The sequence below is a fragment of the Epinephelus moara genome, chromosome 17 (assembly GCF_006386435.1).
Source record: "Epinephelus moara isolate mb chromosome 17, YSFRI_EMoa_1.0, whole genome shotgun sequence".
Lineage (NCBI taxonomy): Eukaryota > Metazoa > Chordata > Actinopteri > Perciformes > Serranidae > Epinephelus > Epinephelus moara.
Genome location: NC_065522.1, coordinates 29,836,096 through 29,853,951, shown reverse-complemented (window position 1 = coordinate 29,853,951; position 17,856 = coordinate 29,836,096). Strand labels below are relative to the sequence as shown.

Here is a 17,856-nt window from a genome sequence, read left to right as displayed (position 1 = left end):
TGTTGGCCGTGACACAGCAGGTATTTCACCATTTAATAAGAAAAATAAGGGTACTTTACATGAATCATACATGTATAAATAAACAGTGAGTCATAGCCTTATAAAAAGTCGCTCGGTGAGTCATTGCTCTTCTAGGAGCTGGAAGTCAAATAAAATTCTGCTGGCTGATATTACAGTGAAAGCTGTAACGGCACTTTTAATTTTCTGTTCTGAATGTTCACAGAAAGACCCAGAAAATTCCAGAAAGTTCGGTGTTGGTCGCTTCGAAAGAAGAAGAAAAGAGAAAATAATGTAACCAGGGCAACCAGTCTGTGTGGTTTGCATTGGAAAAGCCCTTACGTAGTGGAACGTGATGACGTAGGAGGCGTAACCTCATATACGTAACTAACCGACAAGTTTCGACATGCCGCACACAGTCCCAGACCTCAGTCACTCAGTGAGCTACAGACGGAGAGCACCACAGCAGGCAGTCCTCAGTCTTTCTCCCGGGTCTTCTAATGGTTCACATCACAGACTTCATGCTCGGCTTCACTGTTCCTCTCTTGACTTTCTTGGTACTCTTCACTACGGCAGCCCGGACGGACGTTGATTGTAAGTTTATGTGTTTCGCTACTTTAAGCTAGTTAGCTAACTTTGTCATTCATTCATAGTTCAAACGGAGCGGTCGCTGTTAGCTTCACGTTACACCTGTTGAGACTTGTGATTATAGTCTTATCCATAAACTGTCGGGTGAATTGAACTGACTCGTTATATTCAGTGTGGCTTTTCTGTAACCTTTATAAACGGTTACAACCGTAACTAACGTTAGTTTAACAAACTTCTGGCTGCTCTAAAATGAATATTTGATCAATTACTAATGTGTTTTTGCTTCAGTAGAGCAAAAAATAAAAAAAATAGCCAGACTTATGTCTCTCTGTCTTATGTCACCTCTTTGTGTTAATTCAGATTTTTACATTTACATTATAATAATTTTGAATATAGCCTCAGGTTGAATAGGAAAGGAGCACTTAATTCCTAATTTCTTTTTTTTTTTTTTTTTTACACACCCTGTTAGTCTCTGTCATGATATTCTCAGGGTGAAATTCTTCAAATATTTGCATGTGATTTGCTGATATCACTCAGCACACCTTGTGATGACCGTGCAAGGTGGCTGACTCAATAAATGACTCACAGAGAGAAATCAACCCAGGAGCCCACTGTCCCTGAGGTGGGGTTGACATATAATGACTCCAGACAAAGTCATGAAACAATTTCCTGGATGAGTGTGACAACCTTGATCAGTCAAACTATCTTCTGAGATGACCGATATCAGTCCATCTGTTTGGTCATGGAGATACAGATTTAAATAATGTAATAATGTAATGTAATAATGTTAAATAATAATTTTGGCACTCATTCAACTATTCATGCTTCTGATAAGTGAGACCGTTAATCTGTTGTCTGGCATTATAAGACTCTAATTGTACCTCATTCACACACAATGCACAGGTTACGCACAAATCTGTGCTTAAACCGTGCTTACAAATATTTTAGGCCAGCTGCGTTCACATGGGACCAGGTAGAGTACTTGTTAGTTGCAGCCTGAGTTTCAAAATTCCAGCTTCCTTATTAGCACTGCTGTTGTAAAACACACATTACATTATACTGGTCCTGGAAATTTGGTCTTGACACAACACTGCTGCTACCGCAAGTTTCAAACTCTTTTCAGAAGGTTTAAATTTCCCCTCTGTGATTTCCAGCTCAGCCTCAGGTGATTGGATCCCTTGAGCCAATCGTTGCTGTTCTGGGCGATGATGTCATCCTGCCGTGCCACCTGGAGCCCAAATTCAACGTGCAGCGTCTGACAGTAGAATGGTCGAAGCCCGACCTCAAGCCGGACCCCTTGGACCCGCTGAGCCGGGTCGAGTACGTGCACCTTTACAGGGACCGACAAGAAGTCCCGGACATGAAGATCCAGTCGTACATCAGGAGGACGGCTCTGTTCACTGACGAGCTGAGAGAGGGAAACATTTCGCTGAAGATCATGAACGTGACGCTCGCAGATGCGGGCAGATACAGATGTTTCATCCCCAAGTTAAAAAGCAGAGTGAAGGAGTCAATTATTTACCTTGCTGTTGGTGAGTAACTTTGTGTAGATGTTTTTAAGTGTAGACTCTTGTTTCATCAAAATCAGTGGAGGGATTTAAGAATTGTTTTGTCAACAACTTATGCAACCTGTCATTGTTTTCTCTTTAATATTGTGCTGTAAATCATCACGTATCTTTTCTTTTTTCAGTCCCAAAATCTGTTATAACAACAGAGACGCCGCTGCGTCCCCAGACTCCAGATCCAAATGAGACGGATGTTAAAGGTGAGAAAATGGTCCCAAACGTTTAAATTCTCTCGTCAGCTTTATCAGTGCTTTGCGTTAAAGAAGACGCTGTATCCTGCTCATATTCATCTATCTGCTGTATTCCAGTTGCTGACTGCTTTTTTTTTCACCTCAGGTGGTCGGAGCAATCATGGTTTGTGGATCTCTATGGGGGTCGCCTGCGTCTTGCTGATCCTGTGCAGTGGAGTCGTTGGATATTTATTGAAACACAGGCGTGAAAAACAAAATGTAAGTTAGAATATATTGTTGCCTCTTGTTGTGTAAATCATACCAGACTTTTTTAGGTTTTATTATTAATATTAAACTTGTGTTTCTTGTCCCTCCAGCATACAAAGTATGACATGGCCTCAACCATAGCCCTTCCAGCCTAGGTGCCTTGCTCAAAGACACGTTTGAGGTATTTGTTAGTGGAGATCAGAGCTAGGATTTAAATCATCAGCATATCTGACGGGACCAGCAGCAGAGAGATCTCCTTGATGGATGCAGATTATCATCGGAACAGAATGCACAGTCTGATTTGAAGGTGACCCTCAATGGCCTTTGATGACTGTATGACTCGCTGGAGGAATCCGATCCCTGTGAAAACAGGCGAATTCAAAAGCAACACCTGATGAAATCTTCCTGAGCATGTTTGGTCAAAAGAAGTCCAGCCCGCAGAAGAACTGTGCCAGAACCTTGAATCCTCTTTTGGACTCACCATGATCAGCGGCAGGATCGCTGTGCATTTGCCAAAGACTTTTGTTTTCTGTTAAGAGAAAGAGGCTAAACTTAGGCCAGCAGTACTTTTTTTGTGAAGATGACAGCTATGGTATTTCACCTGACCTCAAAGAGAGCCATGACGGACAGAAAGGATGACAATAAGTTTGTTTCGTCATCGTCTGGGTCCTCCCTGGCTTCTCCTCTACCAAAGGAGGATAATTGTGAGTGAAATACTTCATTCGCAAACAGACTTTTTTAGGCCTGTTGTTGTAGTAGATGACACATCAGGCTCTGTTGGTACCCTCCACGACATTTGCTACGAGCTGGTTGCACCAGTTGTTTGTAACTTAAACTAGTCACTAAATAAAAAACAGTTTGCACCTTACAAAGTACCTCTATCACAAAAATGATGCGTCACACACACACACACACACACACCACCGCCCATCCAGACCACTCTGTCCTGGGCGATAGTGTGAGCAAGCAAGGTGTGTGTTTATGTATCTGCCGGGCTCCAGACTGCAACTATTTAGTGGCATTTTGCGACCATGGAGCACCCGTGCAACTTGCAAATACTATTAATGCATGAACTGGAGAGCTGTTAGTTTATTCACTGTGAGCAGGAAGTAAACTATCAATGTTAAAGCCACTACAGTAACAGCTTAACCTAATTTGTTTAACAATACTTTGAGCAATTGAGACGCATGTTTTTTAATCTGCCGGGCTCCAGACCGCAAATATGTAGTGGCATTTTGCGACCATGGAGCACCAGTGCAACTTTCAAATACTAATGTATAAACTTGAGAGCTGTTAGTTTACTTCCTGCTCACATTGAATACATCCTCACGGTTTAACTTAACTCCAACTGCTAACAACAACTGTTGACCAGAACCTTCAAGTTCACATCAAAAACATCAACGCTTCCTACCAGAGACGAGGTGCCACTCTTTAATGTTATTATGTAACACTAGCTACTTTATTTAAATCTATTGTAACAATATGTTATTTAGCACTTAAGCACTTCATTTTAGTTGTCTACGGTAGTAAAGATTAATTTCAAAATATCACGATATACACTGTGTATCATGATTTAGCCTAAAAATATTGTGATATCATTTATAGCCAATATTGCTCTGCCCTGCAACCACTAATCTCCAGGTGTAACGTTAGCTTGCTAATATCTCACCTGAGTTAAGAATAAGGTTAACACATGAGCAAATGTGGGCGAGTGATCGTCGTCTAACGAGGCGATATTCATGATGAGCGTGGGCAGTGCCTGATGTGACGCAGAACTACCTCTCTAAAGCATGATGTTATCTGTGCATATTCCATTTTCTTACATTTCATGCCTGTCTCCTAAATCGCTGTCAGCCAGGCAGCATCTCTCATGTGTGGCACTTTGTATTTTTTAGGGCCAAAATCGTAAAAATGTCTGCTTAGGAAAGAGTCCGACTCATTGTCATGGACAGAATTTCCTAAGTTTTCCATGACTTTCCAAGGACCCTATATGGCATTCCCATGACCATTCAGAATGTATCACATGACCAGAACTGTAAGGTACACTTAACCGTTTTGTTACTTAACAGATGATTACTGTAAAAATTTTTATTACGTACAACAAAGTTCCAGGACTTTTCCAAAACATCTTAAGGGTTTTACAAACTCTGCGACTTTTAAAACAAGATTGTTGATGCTGTCTATGACCGCGGGAACCCTGTTAGCATCATCAGATAATTTCCTTTCATTTTATGGTGTATGAATGCAGCAAACTCTGAAACACATGTACTTTATTTCTTTGTATATGCCAACATAAGCTAAACCAAAGTAATACACAGAATAAAAAAAGATTAATCTGTTGTGCCTGCGAAACTGTTATTTTCCGAGGTTGTGCTAACTTGTCTGGCATTTCCCAGCAATTGATCAACACATTGCCAAAGTCTTTCCTGAGCTAAAACGTTTAATGGTGCAGCTTGATTTAGCAAATCACTGAATATCTGGTGCAACCCAATCCAGAGTTTCAGCTTATTTACACTGGATGAAGAAGAAAAATGGGTATATTTTTTGTTTTTTTATGATTAATTTATTTAACATGTAATTAATTCTCCCACCTGTTTAGACTGATTATAAATCACAGTTAATAGTGTTACAACAGTGGCTATGTTTACATGCACACTAATATTCAGCTGTTATTTCAAATTTCAACAGCAATATTCCATGTCGATATAAAGAATTAGGCTTTTTTATTTCTGGCCAAATTCTGGCACAAGTGACAGCCGTTCCACTTTTCCATATTTTGGTGTGATAAATGACTTGTTGTGGCACGTTAATCAGAGTGCGCACAGCTGCATGTAAATGTAAATTTTAGTTTGATATTCATTTTCATTAGTCGGTATGTTGTCTTTTTTGGAAAAAGGGCAAAAACTGAAATATATTGTGCATGTAAACATAATCAGTGTGATTTAAAAGAGGGTGGTGTGTCTGACACTTACTTATGTTTGAATAATAACTGATTTGAGGTCACCCCGCCTTGTTTCATGTGTCAGTGTGACTGAAAGTGAGCCCACAGTGAGGGTGTGTGACCAGGTGTGTCCTAAATTGAAACATGATAAAATGATAGAATTCAAACAGCAATTTTCTGGCACATGTGATTCTTTAAGATTAAGAAATAGCTCAGCTGAAGTTGAAGCGATCTCCATGCTGTTGACATCTACTGTGAGCGTGCCTTTGAGCAGGGCACCGAGCCCTCGCTATAGTTCTATATATTCATTGTTGCATTGTTATGTTCAATATTTTAAAAAAAAATGTCCTAAAAAAGGGTTTGGATGTGTTTTTCTGTACCTCTTGCACTTTGAATCAGTTGATAAGACTGACCTCTGCTATGTTAATCTGTTTAAGCACTGAATTAAAATCTGAAAAAAAGCAGTGGGATTAAATGTTACGTTCTGTTTCAGGGATATTACGATGCAGCGCAGTATTTAGAGTATTTGTACAATGTTTTCAGTCAGTTTTTACGTCAAAGTATTGTATGCTTCGATGTTTAAGTGACGATACAAGAGACCGAATAAAGTATATTTCTCAAATAACCACAGTGTGTTGTCTTTAATCTTTCTGCTCTCGCTTTGCATGAAGGTGGAGTTCAATGTCACACCCTCCTATCTGTCTGTCTGCATTTGTCTGTCAGTTAAGAGATACCACACTCTGACCTTGCCTTGTTGAGGTCAGCTCAACGGCTGACTTTAAAAATGTTGGCCGTAATGATAAGTTCAAGACGCGGAGTGTTCACCCTTGTGAAGTGTCTTTGAGTGACAGCCATCAGGGCAGCTTATCTCTCAGCTGACCTTTGTCTGACGTTCACGGTGTTGGAGCTAAAACAGATTTGTGAATTGTTGCATCTTGACTTCATATGTAAGAAGACTGGGGGCCGGCTTTACAAACCGGGACTAGAACATTTACGTGGCTTTAAATACAATGATTAAAACACTAAGACATGTGGAAAAATGCAGCAGTGATGACTTTAACAGCCTTTATCAGCAGAGTGATCATACTAACAGTGACACAGTCAGCAGGTCATTTCATTTCCACTGGGTGTCCACACCTTACACGCATCAGGGTCGACCACACCTCCTCACTAAGATGAAAATGTCTGTCCTGTCTTTGCTCAGAGTTGCTCTGAGAAATGTCCTAAATCACTCCTGAGCTAGGACTCCTTACCAGAAGTTTGAAGGCTACGCTAGGAGCTCTCTGAGAGGAAAAAAAAATGGTGGTATACCAGACAATGATCACACACACACACACACACACACACACACACACACACAAAGCAAAGACTGTAATGTAAGGACTAAAATTATAACAGCACTCATGAAAAATGGGAACTGAGGAAACACTATCATAAGCGGGGAAACACCAGAGGCAGGTGAAAACTCAGAATAGAAAACAAATTTCGATCCATCAATAAATAAGTAGATAAATAAGTTGAAATAAATAACAAAATAGAAGAATATGCCAGCTAAGAAACAAACAAACAAACAAACAAAAAAACCAACATAAAAAATAAAGACAATAATAATAAAAACAAAATAAAATAAAATGGACTAAAAATGAAATAAAATAAGATAAAATTAAATGAACTAATATGATTTAAAAATGAAATAAAATGAACCAAAAATAAAATGAAATAAAATGATTTAAAATTGAAATAAAATGAACTAAAATAAAATGAACTAAAATGAACTAAAAATGAAATAAAATAAAATGAAATAAAATTAACTAAAAATGAATTAAATATAAATAAATTAAAATACAATGAACTTAAATAAAATGAACTAAAAATGACATAAAATAAAATAAAATGAACTAAAAATAAAATGAACTAAGAAAATGAACTAAAAATAAAATGAAGTAAAATGAACTAAAAATGAACTAAAATAAAATATAATTGACTAAAAACTAAATAAAATAAAACTGACTAAAATTGAAATAAAATAAAATCAACTAAAAATAAAACAAAATGCAGTTCAATTAAAAACCAGGCAAAAAAGGTAGGTCTTGAGTTTGCCTTTAAAATACAGCATATTCCACTGTCTGTCAGTCTTTATTCTGTTTTTATTCTGAGGATCACAGGAGTTCATTTGTGCTTCTAACAGTGTTCATTTTTCAGAGGAAAGAAATCTGAACAGGTTGGAAGAGTCAGTGCACAGTGAGTGTGTACTCCCCTCCAAATCTGCTGTACCATCCGTAAGTGAAGCTGCTGCCACCACATCTCAGCAGGAGACAATAAAGAAGACCATGCATGAAAAGTTAGCCAGAGAATTTGATGAGCATACAACAGAATATCAGAGGGAAGAATGTGAAATGAAAATGAGAACGTTTGGTATTTAATCAGAATGAGAATCACAAACAGGTTTCTCATTTGGAATGGCATGATTTTACTGTCTAACTTTTGTTTTGCTCCAAAAATGAATCCGTATGAAATATAATCTTATGAGCACGTTGCTTAGATGTTTATTTCTGAACTGACAGTCTGACAAACAAAAAAGGTTCACTCACTCACTTCTCTCAAGTCACGACTTCTGCATTTGTCCTGTTGTGTGGCTCCCTCTAGTGTTACAAAAGTGACACTAACCTTGCTTTTAGTAACCCTGAAAGACTAATAGCAGGGGGTGGATTAGACACGAACAAATCCACAATCATCTGATTTCAGATTTCATAAATGAAAGTATTTTTAAAGAAAAAAAATGGAGAGATACAGGAACATGTGTCACCACATGATCTGCAAAACAGTTTCCTCCAGTACGATAGAGAAGGATCCTGAAAGTCATTATAAGACGCTTTCTCAAAATAATGGCTTTGTATCATCTTTCATTATTTTTAGATGTAAGGTCATTACTTTGAGATACTAAGTCACTATTTAATATATATATTTCGAGATTGATTCATTATTTAAGATGTTAAAACATTATTTTTGAGAAATTTTCGCATTATTTTTGAGTAACTACTTTGAGTTAATTTTTCTCATTTTCTTAAAGATACCAACTCATAACTTTGAGAAAACTTATTATTTTTGAAATAATAATTTATTATTTTGAGAATCTTTGTCAGTATTTTGAGATTGATTCATTACTGAAGATGTTAAAACACTATTTTAAAAAATGTTCTCATTATGTTTGAGTTAGTTATTCATTATTTTGAGAATGTTTCTCTTTTTTTTTTAAAGATACTAACTTATCAATTTGAGATAACATAATATTTTTTTAAATAAATGTATTATTTTGAGATGTTAAAGCATTATTTGTGAGAAACTTTCTTATTATTATTTAAGAACATTCATTATTTTACTCATTTTTTTAAGACACTAACTTATTATTTTGTGATAACTTATTATTTTTGAAATAATAATTCATGATTTTGAGGGGTTTCTCTTTTTTGAGAAAGTCTGTCATTATTTTGAGATACTGAGTCATTTGTTCACTCCTGAATAGGCCGCTCCCTCCAAGATTATATAACTCCACCCTTCAGGCCTGTGACTCTCTTTTTCCCTTCAAACATGCCGGGCAGAACAAAGAGAGCACATATGCTTCACCTTTATAATAACTTATTTTGTTAATCCTGTCTGTATTATTAAAAGTTAACAGATTGTTTTATGTTTATTGTTCTAAGATTCTTGACTTTAAGCAGTTGTTAAGAAGGAAAAAGAGTGATGGCATAGTGGATGCATTAATGACGTGACTTATATGATAACCTAATTTCCTAATAGTATTCTTATCAGAATTATTGTTTAACAATATGCAGAGCTGTAACATTTTGTTTTAATATTCCTTTTTATCGAAAGAATCATCCAACAACAACCACCATGTGATACTGAGTCATTCTGAGAAAGTTTGTCATTATTTTGAGAAGCTAACTCAGTATTTGGAGAAAGCCTTTAATTAGCTAAACATACTAAGTCATTCTTTTGAAATACTACATCATTTTTTGAAATGCTAAGCCTGATCCTGTCAAGGAAGTTTCTCCTTACAATGACTTAGAAGATCTTTTTTTTTTTATCACACTGGTGGAAATGGCTTTATATTTTGAAAGCAGTCTTTAATGTGGCATGCTATCATTTGGGAATGGAGGTGGGGATGTCATTAGCTTTGTAGGGATTTGGTCATAAACCAAAGTACCAGACAAAGAGCTTCCCCTTGGGGAGTCATCTGATTTCCCTAATCGCTAGTGTCGGCCAACTGAAGCCTCACGAACCCTTGTCTTTACTTTCAGAGCACACTAGATGGCGCTCTTGATTTGCAGAAAAAGGCTCAAGGAATGGCAGTTCGCTAACCATATGGTGGTGCCAGAGGACAGTCAGAGGCTCACCACAGTTGGTACTATTCATCGTGAGGGGGATGTAAATGTCTGAACCACATTTCGTCACAATCCATCAAATAACTGCTTAAATATTTAATACGTAAGTCTGGATTCATGATGGACAGACTACATTGGCATTGGCTGTTTACATGATGAAGACCAATCAAGAATTCATCTAAATTCCTGGTTGGACATCCTCACAGAGCAAAGTAAACATTTGATTTAGGCCTCTGTCATTCAGCGTCACTTCAGCTTGCTTCTCAGGTCCTAATTTTCTCGCTGGCGACTTTCAAGTTGTGCTGTGAGGCGACTAACTTCCCTTTTCAGACGCTCATTTTCTCGCTGCAGACGTGTCACTTGCTTCCTGGTGAACCCATCAACCTCATCTGAGAAAGAAGAGTGGTTGGTGTCAGATTGTAAGCTGTATTCATGGGGTATGACTCTTAAGTGTGATATTCTGTAGCAACCACCGTCACACACGCAGGTGATGAAATTCAGTTAAAGATAAAATGAATCTAAATGAATTACCAATGCCGATAGTCCTTCTCACACACTGACGTGTCGATCCTGCAGTACGGATAGATGCATTAACAACAAAATAATTATGTTTGTGGTGACATTTGTCTCATGAAAAAGTTGAATGACTTACCGTTCAAGTACAACACAATCGCCAAAATCAGTGCGAGAATAAACATCAAACTAAATATGAAAAACCCGATCAGTGCATCCTTTGAATTTTTCAGTGCAAAAAATTCTGTGTAGACATCTGGAAAAGAAAGAAAAGAAACAGATCAGAGGATGGATTAAAGTAGTTTGCTTTATAATCGATCTTGTTAATCAGTGGTGTGCACAGGGGGGGCCCAACTGTTGAAAAACGCATGCTAAAGTGCCCTTTTTTTTCTTTTCGCCCCTGCCCTTCAAAAAGTCTGTGCACGCCACTGTTGTTAATCCTGTTAGTGCAATTCATATATTCTGTACGTTTATCCACAGTTGATTGTTGATGGGATTTTTGCCGTTGACACAGCTTTAAGTCCTGCTGAAGCAAAATCAGTGATTTATTTCTAAACAATTTATATATGTTTGAAAATAGTTAATTATTCCTATGTTACGTTAGTTAATACTATGAATTTTCAGTAAAGAATAACAGTTGAAATGATGCTAAATAACCTGATTTCCATAGTCTACAGCCATAAGCAGCGCTATGTTAGCATGCTATAATGTTATGTTGAGTAATGTTTACACATGTTAATAGGAGCTTGTAAGTATGTTAACAGAAAGCAGCTTATATTGTGTTATTGATTAGCATGCTGTTAGCGTTAAGTTCAGCTGAGGCTGCTGGAGTTGTCTTATCATGAAATAAACTAAGGAGGACTTGCAGGGAACAGTGTAACTTGTCTGCCTGGATTGTCTGATGCTCTGTTGTCGAACTGTACAGGTGAAAGTGTTGTTGACCATCATCTTCACTGTGATTTTGCTGGAGACAGAGTAGTATTCATTGTGCTCTGTGTTGTCGTCATGATGAGGGATGATGTTTCCCTTCCCGTCCCTCCACTCCATCTCAGGCTTTGGGAACCAGTTCAGGGCATCACACTGAAGAACATTACTAGTGCCCTCCACAGCAGAGATTTTTGGCTCAGAAACAGCACCTATAACTGAGGAATAGAAAACAATTTCGGGGTTTGAGCCAACATGGGCCGTTAAAACTTGCAGGCTGCAAAGGATCAAGACCTCTGACGGTTTCTGCACTTACAGGGGTGTGTTTCAAGTATTAATGTGGGTATACAGTATATAGCAAATTTTGTGACAATTGGCTCAGTGGTTGTGGATTTAGTTGTGTTTTAATGTAGTGAGCCATGCCCTCTCCAAAGTTCATTGGTCAACATTTTCAAAATACAACGAAATATCAGCAGGCTTTTGATTCATTTTGATTAGCTATGTCCAACGATGATTCACAGAAACTTTGGTGTAAAACAAACCCACGATTTAGGAGGAGATGACAAATATGTAATTTTCAAAAATTTCAAAAGGCTGAAAATCTAGCTGCGCAACTTTAATTATGCATAGGTGTTTTTGTAGAGCACATTGAGCTAGACTTTTGTGTCAAATTTCAATTCAATCAGGCAAAAAGTTTCATGTATCTATGACGCACTAGCTGATGGGAATTCATGAAAACATTCCTGAATTTTTTTTACAAATTGACACAAAAACAACAAAATTTCAGCCCTTCAGGCCTCATTAAAATGTGTAGTATGTCATAATTGCACCAACACCAATGCAACTGGGCTGGACAGCCACAAACCACAGGCTGAAATCCATGTAAAAATAGTTTATTTATATTATTTATTTAAGACATCTGTGCACAAAAAGAAGGTTGCTCAAAGTGCAAAAAGGGAAATGAAAACAGCAGCAAACATTTCAGTCCTTGACTGTCATCAGTGCTACTGACATGAGTGCTTCACAGAACAGATATAACCACAGACAGATTACTACAAGGTGTGATGAATCCATCAGCTGGTGAGGCATCTAACTTTATCTTTTATCGACGTTGCACTGATGCCAATTTTTTGATCTTCAGGGGAATTCAGCACTTCTACTATTCGATTTTTACATACTCAAATTACACTGATTGACAGGACACTCTCGTCAAAAAGCAAAGCAATCTAAGATTAAGAAATGTATTTCTTGTCATTCCACTGGTGTTATCTACCTTATTTTATGTCCCTGTGGTCTGCAATATGTCGGCAAAACCAGCCAGCTACTGCACTCAGTTGGCATTGATGTAGTTAACCCTGCTGCAGACATACAGATCTGGAAACAAAACTCCTGGAGTGTGAACGTAGATGGATCTTTCCTCTTTTTTGCACTTTGAGCACCCTTCTTTTTGTGCACGGATGTCCTGAGTAAATTGACTATTTTTTGCATTGATTCCAGCTCGTGGACCTCTCTGTGGTATCTCCTCTGTCATCCTTTCTTGTTTGTCCACTGTACCGACGCACCCAAGACAAACTCTCTAGTTGCCCTAAGTGGGAGAGTCTAACAGCAGCCCTAATACTTTGATTAAACACATTGGTCACACAGAAAATGTAGAGCCATTCTGCAGGCTTACCCACTTGGATGGAAGTTTCCAGATTTGAGGGCACCAGTTTGCACGTGTAGTTCCCTTCGTCCGAGAGTTTAAGATCACTCAGTTTTAATGACACGTTGCCGTTCTTCACTTCATGTAGGAACAAATTCGTCCGTTGTTGGAAGGATGGGTTTTGCTCGTCATACAACTCCCGCCCCTGACGGAAAACATGGACAAACTTGGACTTCAGGTCGGATCTTGTCCACTCCACTGTCTTCTCAGTAACACTCCTTGCAGGTTGCACGCTACACGGCAGGATGACATGATGACCAACTAACCCTATGACCGGCTCCGATGATCCGAGTAACTGAGACTCACCTAGAAAGAGCGAATAAACAAGTAGATACATTTCTACCTTAATAATAGCTACTTCTAAAAGTTAAAGTGGTTACTTGATTTCAAAGTATTTCATTGATTTTGTATTGGACGTCCACAGATGTATGGAAGCTGCAAAGAACTTGTGAAACAAACACTCATGCTTACCTTTGATAGCAGAAAGGAAAGTTGTGAGCAAGAAGAGTGTCACCCGAGCACGCAGTCCTCTCAAGGTCATCCTGCTTCTGTGTCGTGTGTGAGTGAGTGATGGATGAAACCGATCACTGATTCAAAGTCTCTCAAGCTCCACTTAACTATCTGCACATCTGCTTGTCTCGTCATTCATCAGCATGTGGCATCATGTGGCTGTTTTGTGTCTCATTATCTGCGAGTGATTTGCAGATTATTAGACCAGTGTGTCAGCATTACAAGCATAGGTAGTTAAAGTTGTGGTTTGCGTGGTATGTGAACCATGTGCCTTCCCCTCTGTTGTACAGTTGACTATTTGATCACACAAACAAGGAAGAGGCTGACATGGTTTCCTTTTCATATGTGCATGCTAAATAGTATTGAGACTCAAATCTTCACACTGTGAAGACATTCGTTATTCATTTGTAGTTGAGTAGCCTAATTGATCTGACAAACAAAGAAAAAGCTTTTTCTCTGTGTTGACACAGAGAGGGGAATGAATGAAGCAGATAAGAAGTGAAGATTATGTTTATGTAACCATGCTGCAGTCTGGGCAGATGTGTATCAGCAGGCACACACAGTACAATTCCACACAGCAACAATTTACATACAACAGAAAATTTATGAATGATAACTCAACAGAGGCAAAACTATGATGTATGTACACAGCAATCAGTGAGAGGTGAGGGTGATGGGTGTGAGGAAAATGTAGAAGGAGGCAGGAAACTGATACCGTCATACAGGACAGCTAAGACGTTACGCTAAGACATTCATTAATCTGTATGTGTCGAGCTCCAAAAACACTGCGCTTCCCATAATGCAGCTCCATAATTTCTTGTGCCTGTTTTGTCAGCTGTGAGATCAAACTTGTTTTATGGCCCCATGGCCTCTGCCAAGGCTTGTGTGTGTGTGTGTGTGTGTGTGTGTGTGTTGTTGCTATGTCGGGTGTGTCTAGCACTGTTGCTGGTTCCTGGTTGGTTAGAGCAGGTCGCCATCAAGGAATTGGAGGTTGGAGGCAGCTGGCTATTATAATCATCCCATCCTGGTAGTCTGCCGGCTCCCTCTGCCCTGGCACCACCTTGTTCCCACGTTGGACTTTTGATTTGCTGCATACATTAGTTAGACCCAATCCCAATACCCCCCGCTTGCCCACTACCCCTTAGCCCTTGAAATGAAGCAACGCGTAGGGGTTGAAATCTTTCCCTAGGAATCGGGACACCACTCACTACGTCACCGCGTTGGTTACGTTCACGCATACGTAACTATTTTAAACAGGAAGCTGTGAGCCATCTACATTTCCAACCGGCATCTACAATGGAGTCTCCAGCTGAGTTCATCCTACCGGTCGTCGCGTGTGCTGTATTCATCATACTTCGTTCCACAGGGGACTTCTGCTAGCTACCTAGCTAACCAGCTAACATAACGAGGCAGCACAGTTATACTAGCTAGCGTGTAATCGTAATGTGAAAAATCCAGATGACAGACGCCAGATAGTGCGAGCTAGCTAGCTAGCTAACAAGCAACCTGACGACGGTAACATTAGCAATGTATGAACTTTTTCCCCCATCTCTTGCTCGGTGGTAGCCATGGCGACGTCTACCCCTCGCTGGCAAGTCAGCATCTGAAATCCCTCGCTCCAAAGGGCTAGTTTCATACCCACCACCCCTTATAATGCCCCCTAGGTAGGGCCAAGGGGTAGGGCTAAGTGGGGGTATTGGGACGGGCCCTTAAGTATCACTTTAGTTAGCCTGGCAGTACCTTTTCCTGTCAGTTTCATTTGGTAGACTCTGTATTTTGTTACCATTTGTAAAATTGATTCAACCTTTGTTAAATAGAAAACATTTCTTTTGGTTATTCCCTCATGTGTGCTTGTCTCAGAGCCAGACCACAATGCACGTCACCGAGTCATGTCTTGTGTAACAAGAAGAGGAAAGATCCAGCTAAAATAGGAAGCATTGTACTTTCTGTTTCAACTGGGACCTTGCATACAGCACCATGCCTACTGAAGGACCCATTTTGGAAGTTTTAAATTTTTATGTTTTGTTGTACATGCTAAATGCCATCTGAAATGAAGTCCTCACAGTCTTTTGAATGTTCATCACTTACCCCTTGTGGATTTTAAGATTTGACCCCAAATGATCAGATTTAAGTTTTGATCTGGACATTTTTTGTTTGTTGTATGAGCCACAACTATGAACACATTTACAGAGACTGTTGTGTGAAGAGTAAACTTCCACTGATTTCACATGATCTCTTCAACCTTCAGACTGTTGAATCTGTTTTGCAACCCATGAACTCAACTAAAACGTGCGGTTGTCACACTGACACCAATGCTACCATTCTGGAAGTTGAGGTTTGAGGGCTTCGACGCGACATTTGAGCAGGGAGAACAGCCATTGTTACCCAGTTAAAATACTGTCTGAACACACTCCCTGAAAGCGCCACATCCTCTGCAAGAAACAAAGTGAAAAAATTCCTAGATGCTCACATCTTGTAGAAAATCTTTAAATATCCCTGATAAAATGTGGCTGAAGTGAGGACCCCTAAAAGTCCCCTCCTGAGTGAACCACACAGCCAAAGTACAAAATGGAATCAACTACTAGGATGAACTTTTGTGTATCATAAAATATATGTATATGTAAGGAAAATGTAGATGTTAACTTAAACTTCCAGTGGCGTGAAACAAGGTTATAGTGAACACAATCGTAACCAAACACAACAAAGTTGCCTTCTTGGAGGGAGAGGAAGGGAGCCATCTTGACCTCGCCTGGCCTAAACAGGCTTCCAGTAGGTGAAGCCTATGCTTCAGTGACATGGGAGGGGCCAGGCAGTCATAGAGAACTTACAGGAGAGAAACTGAGACAGGAAACTGATGCTGTAATGACTGAGCAGGGCTGTCACACTGCCAAGACATTTCTGCAGATGTTAAATGATACCATTTAAAAGCAGTTAAAAACATTGTGTTAATCTTTAGTGTTTATTGTTTGGGCCTAGCCATTTCTGTGGGCCGGCCTGTGCCGGTGTTGAGTTTCACACTGAGTAAACAGAAAGGAAAAACGAGAAAGGACACGTTTCTGACTCGATGTCCTGTTGGGAGACAGGAATGGGAGAGTCCCAGAGCAAAAGTAAAACTAAAAGGGGTTCTGCCAGGACACTAAAATACAAAGATAAAAATAAAGTGCCAAAAGGTGCACGAGGCAAATATGCATATAATCAGACTACTGGTCCTGATCCAAATCAAACTCCAAAACAATTTGTGGTGCAAGTGTTCATTCTTTACTGAGCCTTTCAGAGACTGACACTCAGGCCTGGACAGACTCATCACACCCTCAGGGGCCATTTATATGACAATGATCTCAGTAAAAATGGAAAAGTCTGTCCTTTGCGTTTAAAAAACTTCTACGTTTATATGACGACGTTATTGAAACGATCCCCGTTCACACGGAGCCGCAAAATCTACTGGAAACGCTGTAGTATGCACGCCAGGCCACTGAAGCGCCTTCCTCTACCAACGCGGTGATTACAAACCAAAACAAAGAAGACACAATGGCGAAAGCATGCACAGATAACTTTGTCTGGATGGACGACGAGGTGGAGTTGCTACAGTAACAGATCTACACTTCACTTCAAATCAACAGGGTGAACAGCACAAACAGAGCTCGGCATTGTTGTTGTGACGGTCGGCGTGCCTAGTGACTGGAACCGTAATGCGCTTGTGCGAAAAGTCTCTGTTTTCAGAGGAGCTGCATATTGCAAGTTTACATGACAACAGAGATGCTGCCGTTTCCAAAAAGTTGCACTCTGGAACCCGTTTTCAAAACGTTGCGTTTTCAGGCACCCAAAACGCCGCTGTCCTGTAAACGATCGGCCAAAACGCAACTTAAGTTTACCGTTTTCAGTTGAAATTGTTGTCGTATAAACAGCACCTCAGTTAGGGCACATTCACACCAGGATAGTCCAGGGGACTCGGTTCGATTGGGTGAGGAAGTGGACCAAACCTCCTGGACAACGTCACGCAGTTACAACAGCTGCTCGTTCGGGGGAGGTATTGCCCCAAACAAGCACTGACCAGGAAGAAGAAAAGCATTAGGTAGAAGAAAACTTGGCTCATCGATTGGCCAGGATGGAAAACGGAAATTCATTCCCTTCAGCTGGCTTGATTACCACGAAAACACCAAACACCAAAATGCAATGTGCTCTACGTCCCTTCCTCTCTTTCGTTCACTTCCTCCCAGCGGCAGTGTGTGTCCGTAAGATGCTGAAAGATGGGTTGATTCAGATGACAGTAGAGGATATTTATACCTCCCCACCA

General features: G+C 39.6%; 2 protein-coding genes across 2 annotated transcripts in view; both read left to right on the top strand.

The window, feature by feature from the left end:
* LOC126404337 (endophilin-A1-like) overlaps positions 1-17,856 on the top strand; it is a 100,464-nt gene that overhangs the window by 23,540 nt on the left and 59,068 nt on the right. The window lies entirely within an intron of this gene.
* On the top strand, positions 229-5,587 carry LOC126404366 (myelin-oligodendrocyte glycoprotein-like). Its single transcript, XM_050067549.1, has 5 exons — positions 229-591; positions 1,740-2,117; positions 2,276-2,350; positions 2,487-2,599; positions 2,698-5,587. Exons 1-5 carry the CDS (start codon positions 498-500, stop codon positions 2,740-2,742), a joined length of 705 nt encoding a protein of 234 aa, XP_049923506.1. The 5' UTR covers positions 229-497; the 3' UTR covers positions 2,743-5,587.

What these genes read in the sequence shown, in the direction of transcription:
- LOC126404366 (XM_050067549.1), top strand. Translation starts at nt 498, where the DNA reads ATGGTTCACATCACAGACTTCATGCTCGGCTTCACTGTTCCTCTCTTG. An exon ending in AATTATTTACCTTGCTGTTG is followed by an intron (nt 2,118 to 2,275) that starts GTGAGTAACTTT and finishes TTCTTTTTTCAG; the next exon opens with TCCCAAAATCTGTTATAACA. An exon ending in AAATGAGACGGATGTTAAAG is followed by an intron (nt 2,351 to 2,486) that starts GTGAGAAAATGG and finishes TTTTCACCTCAG; the next exon opens with GTGGTCGGAGCAATCATGGT.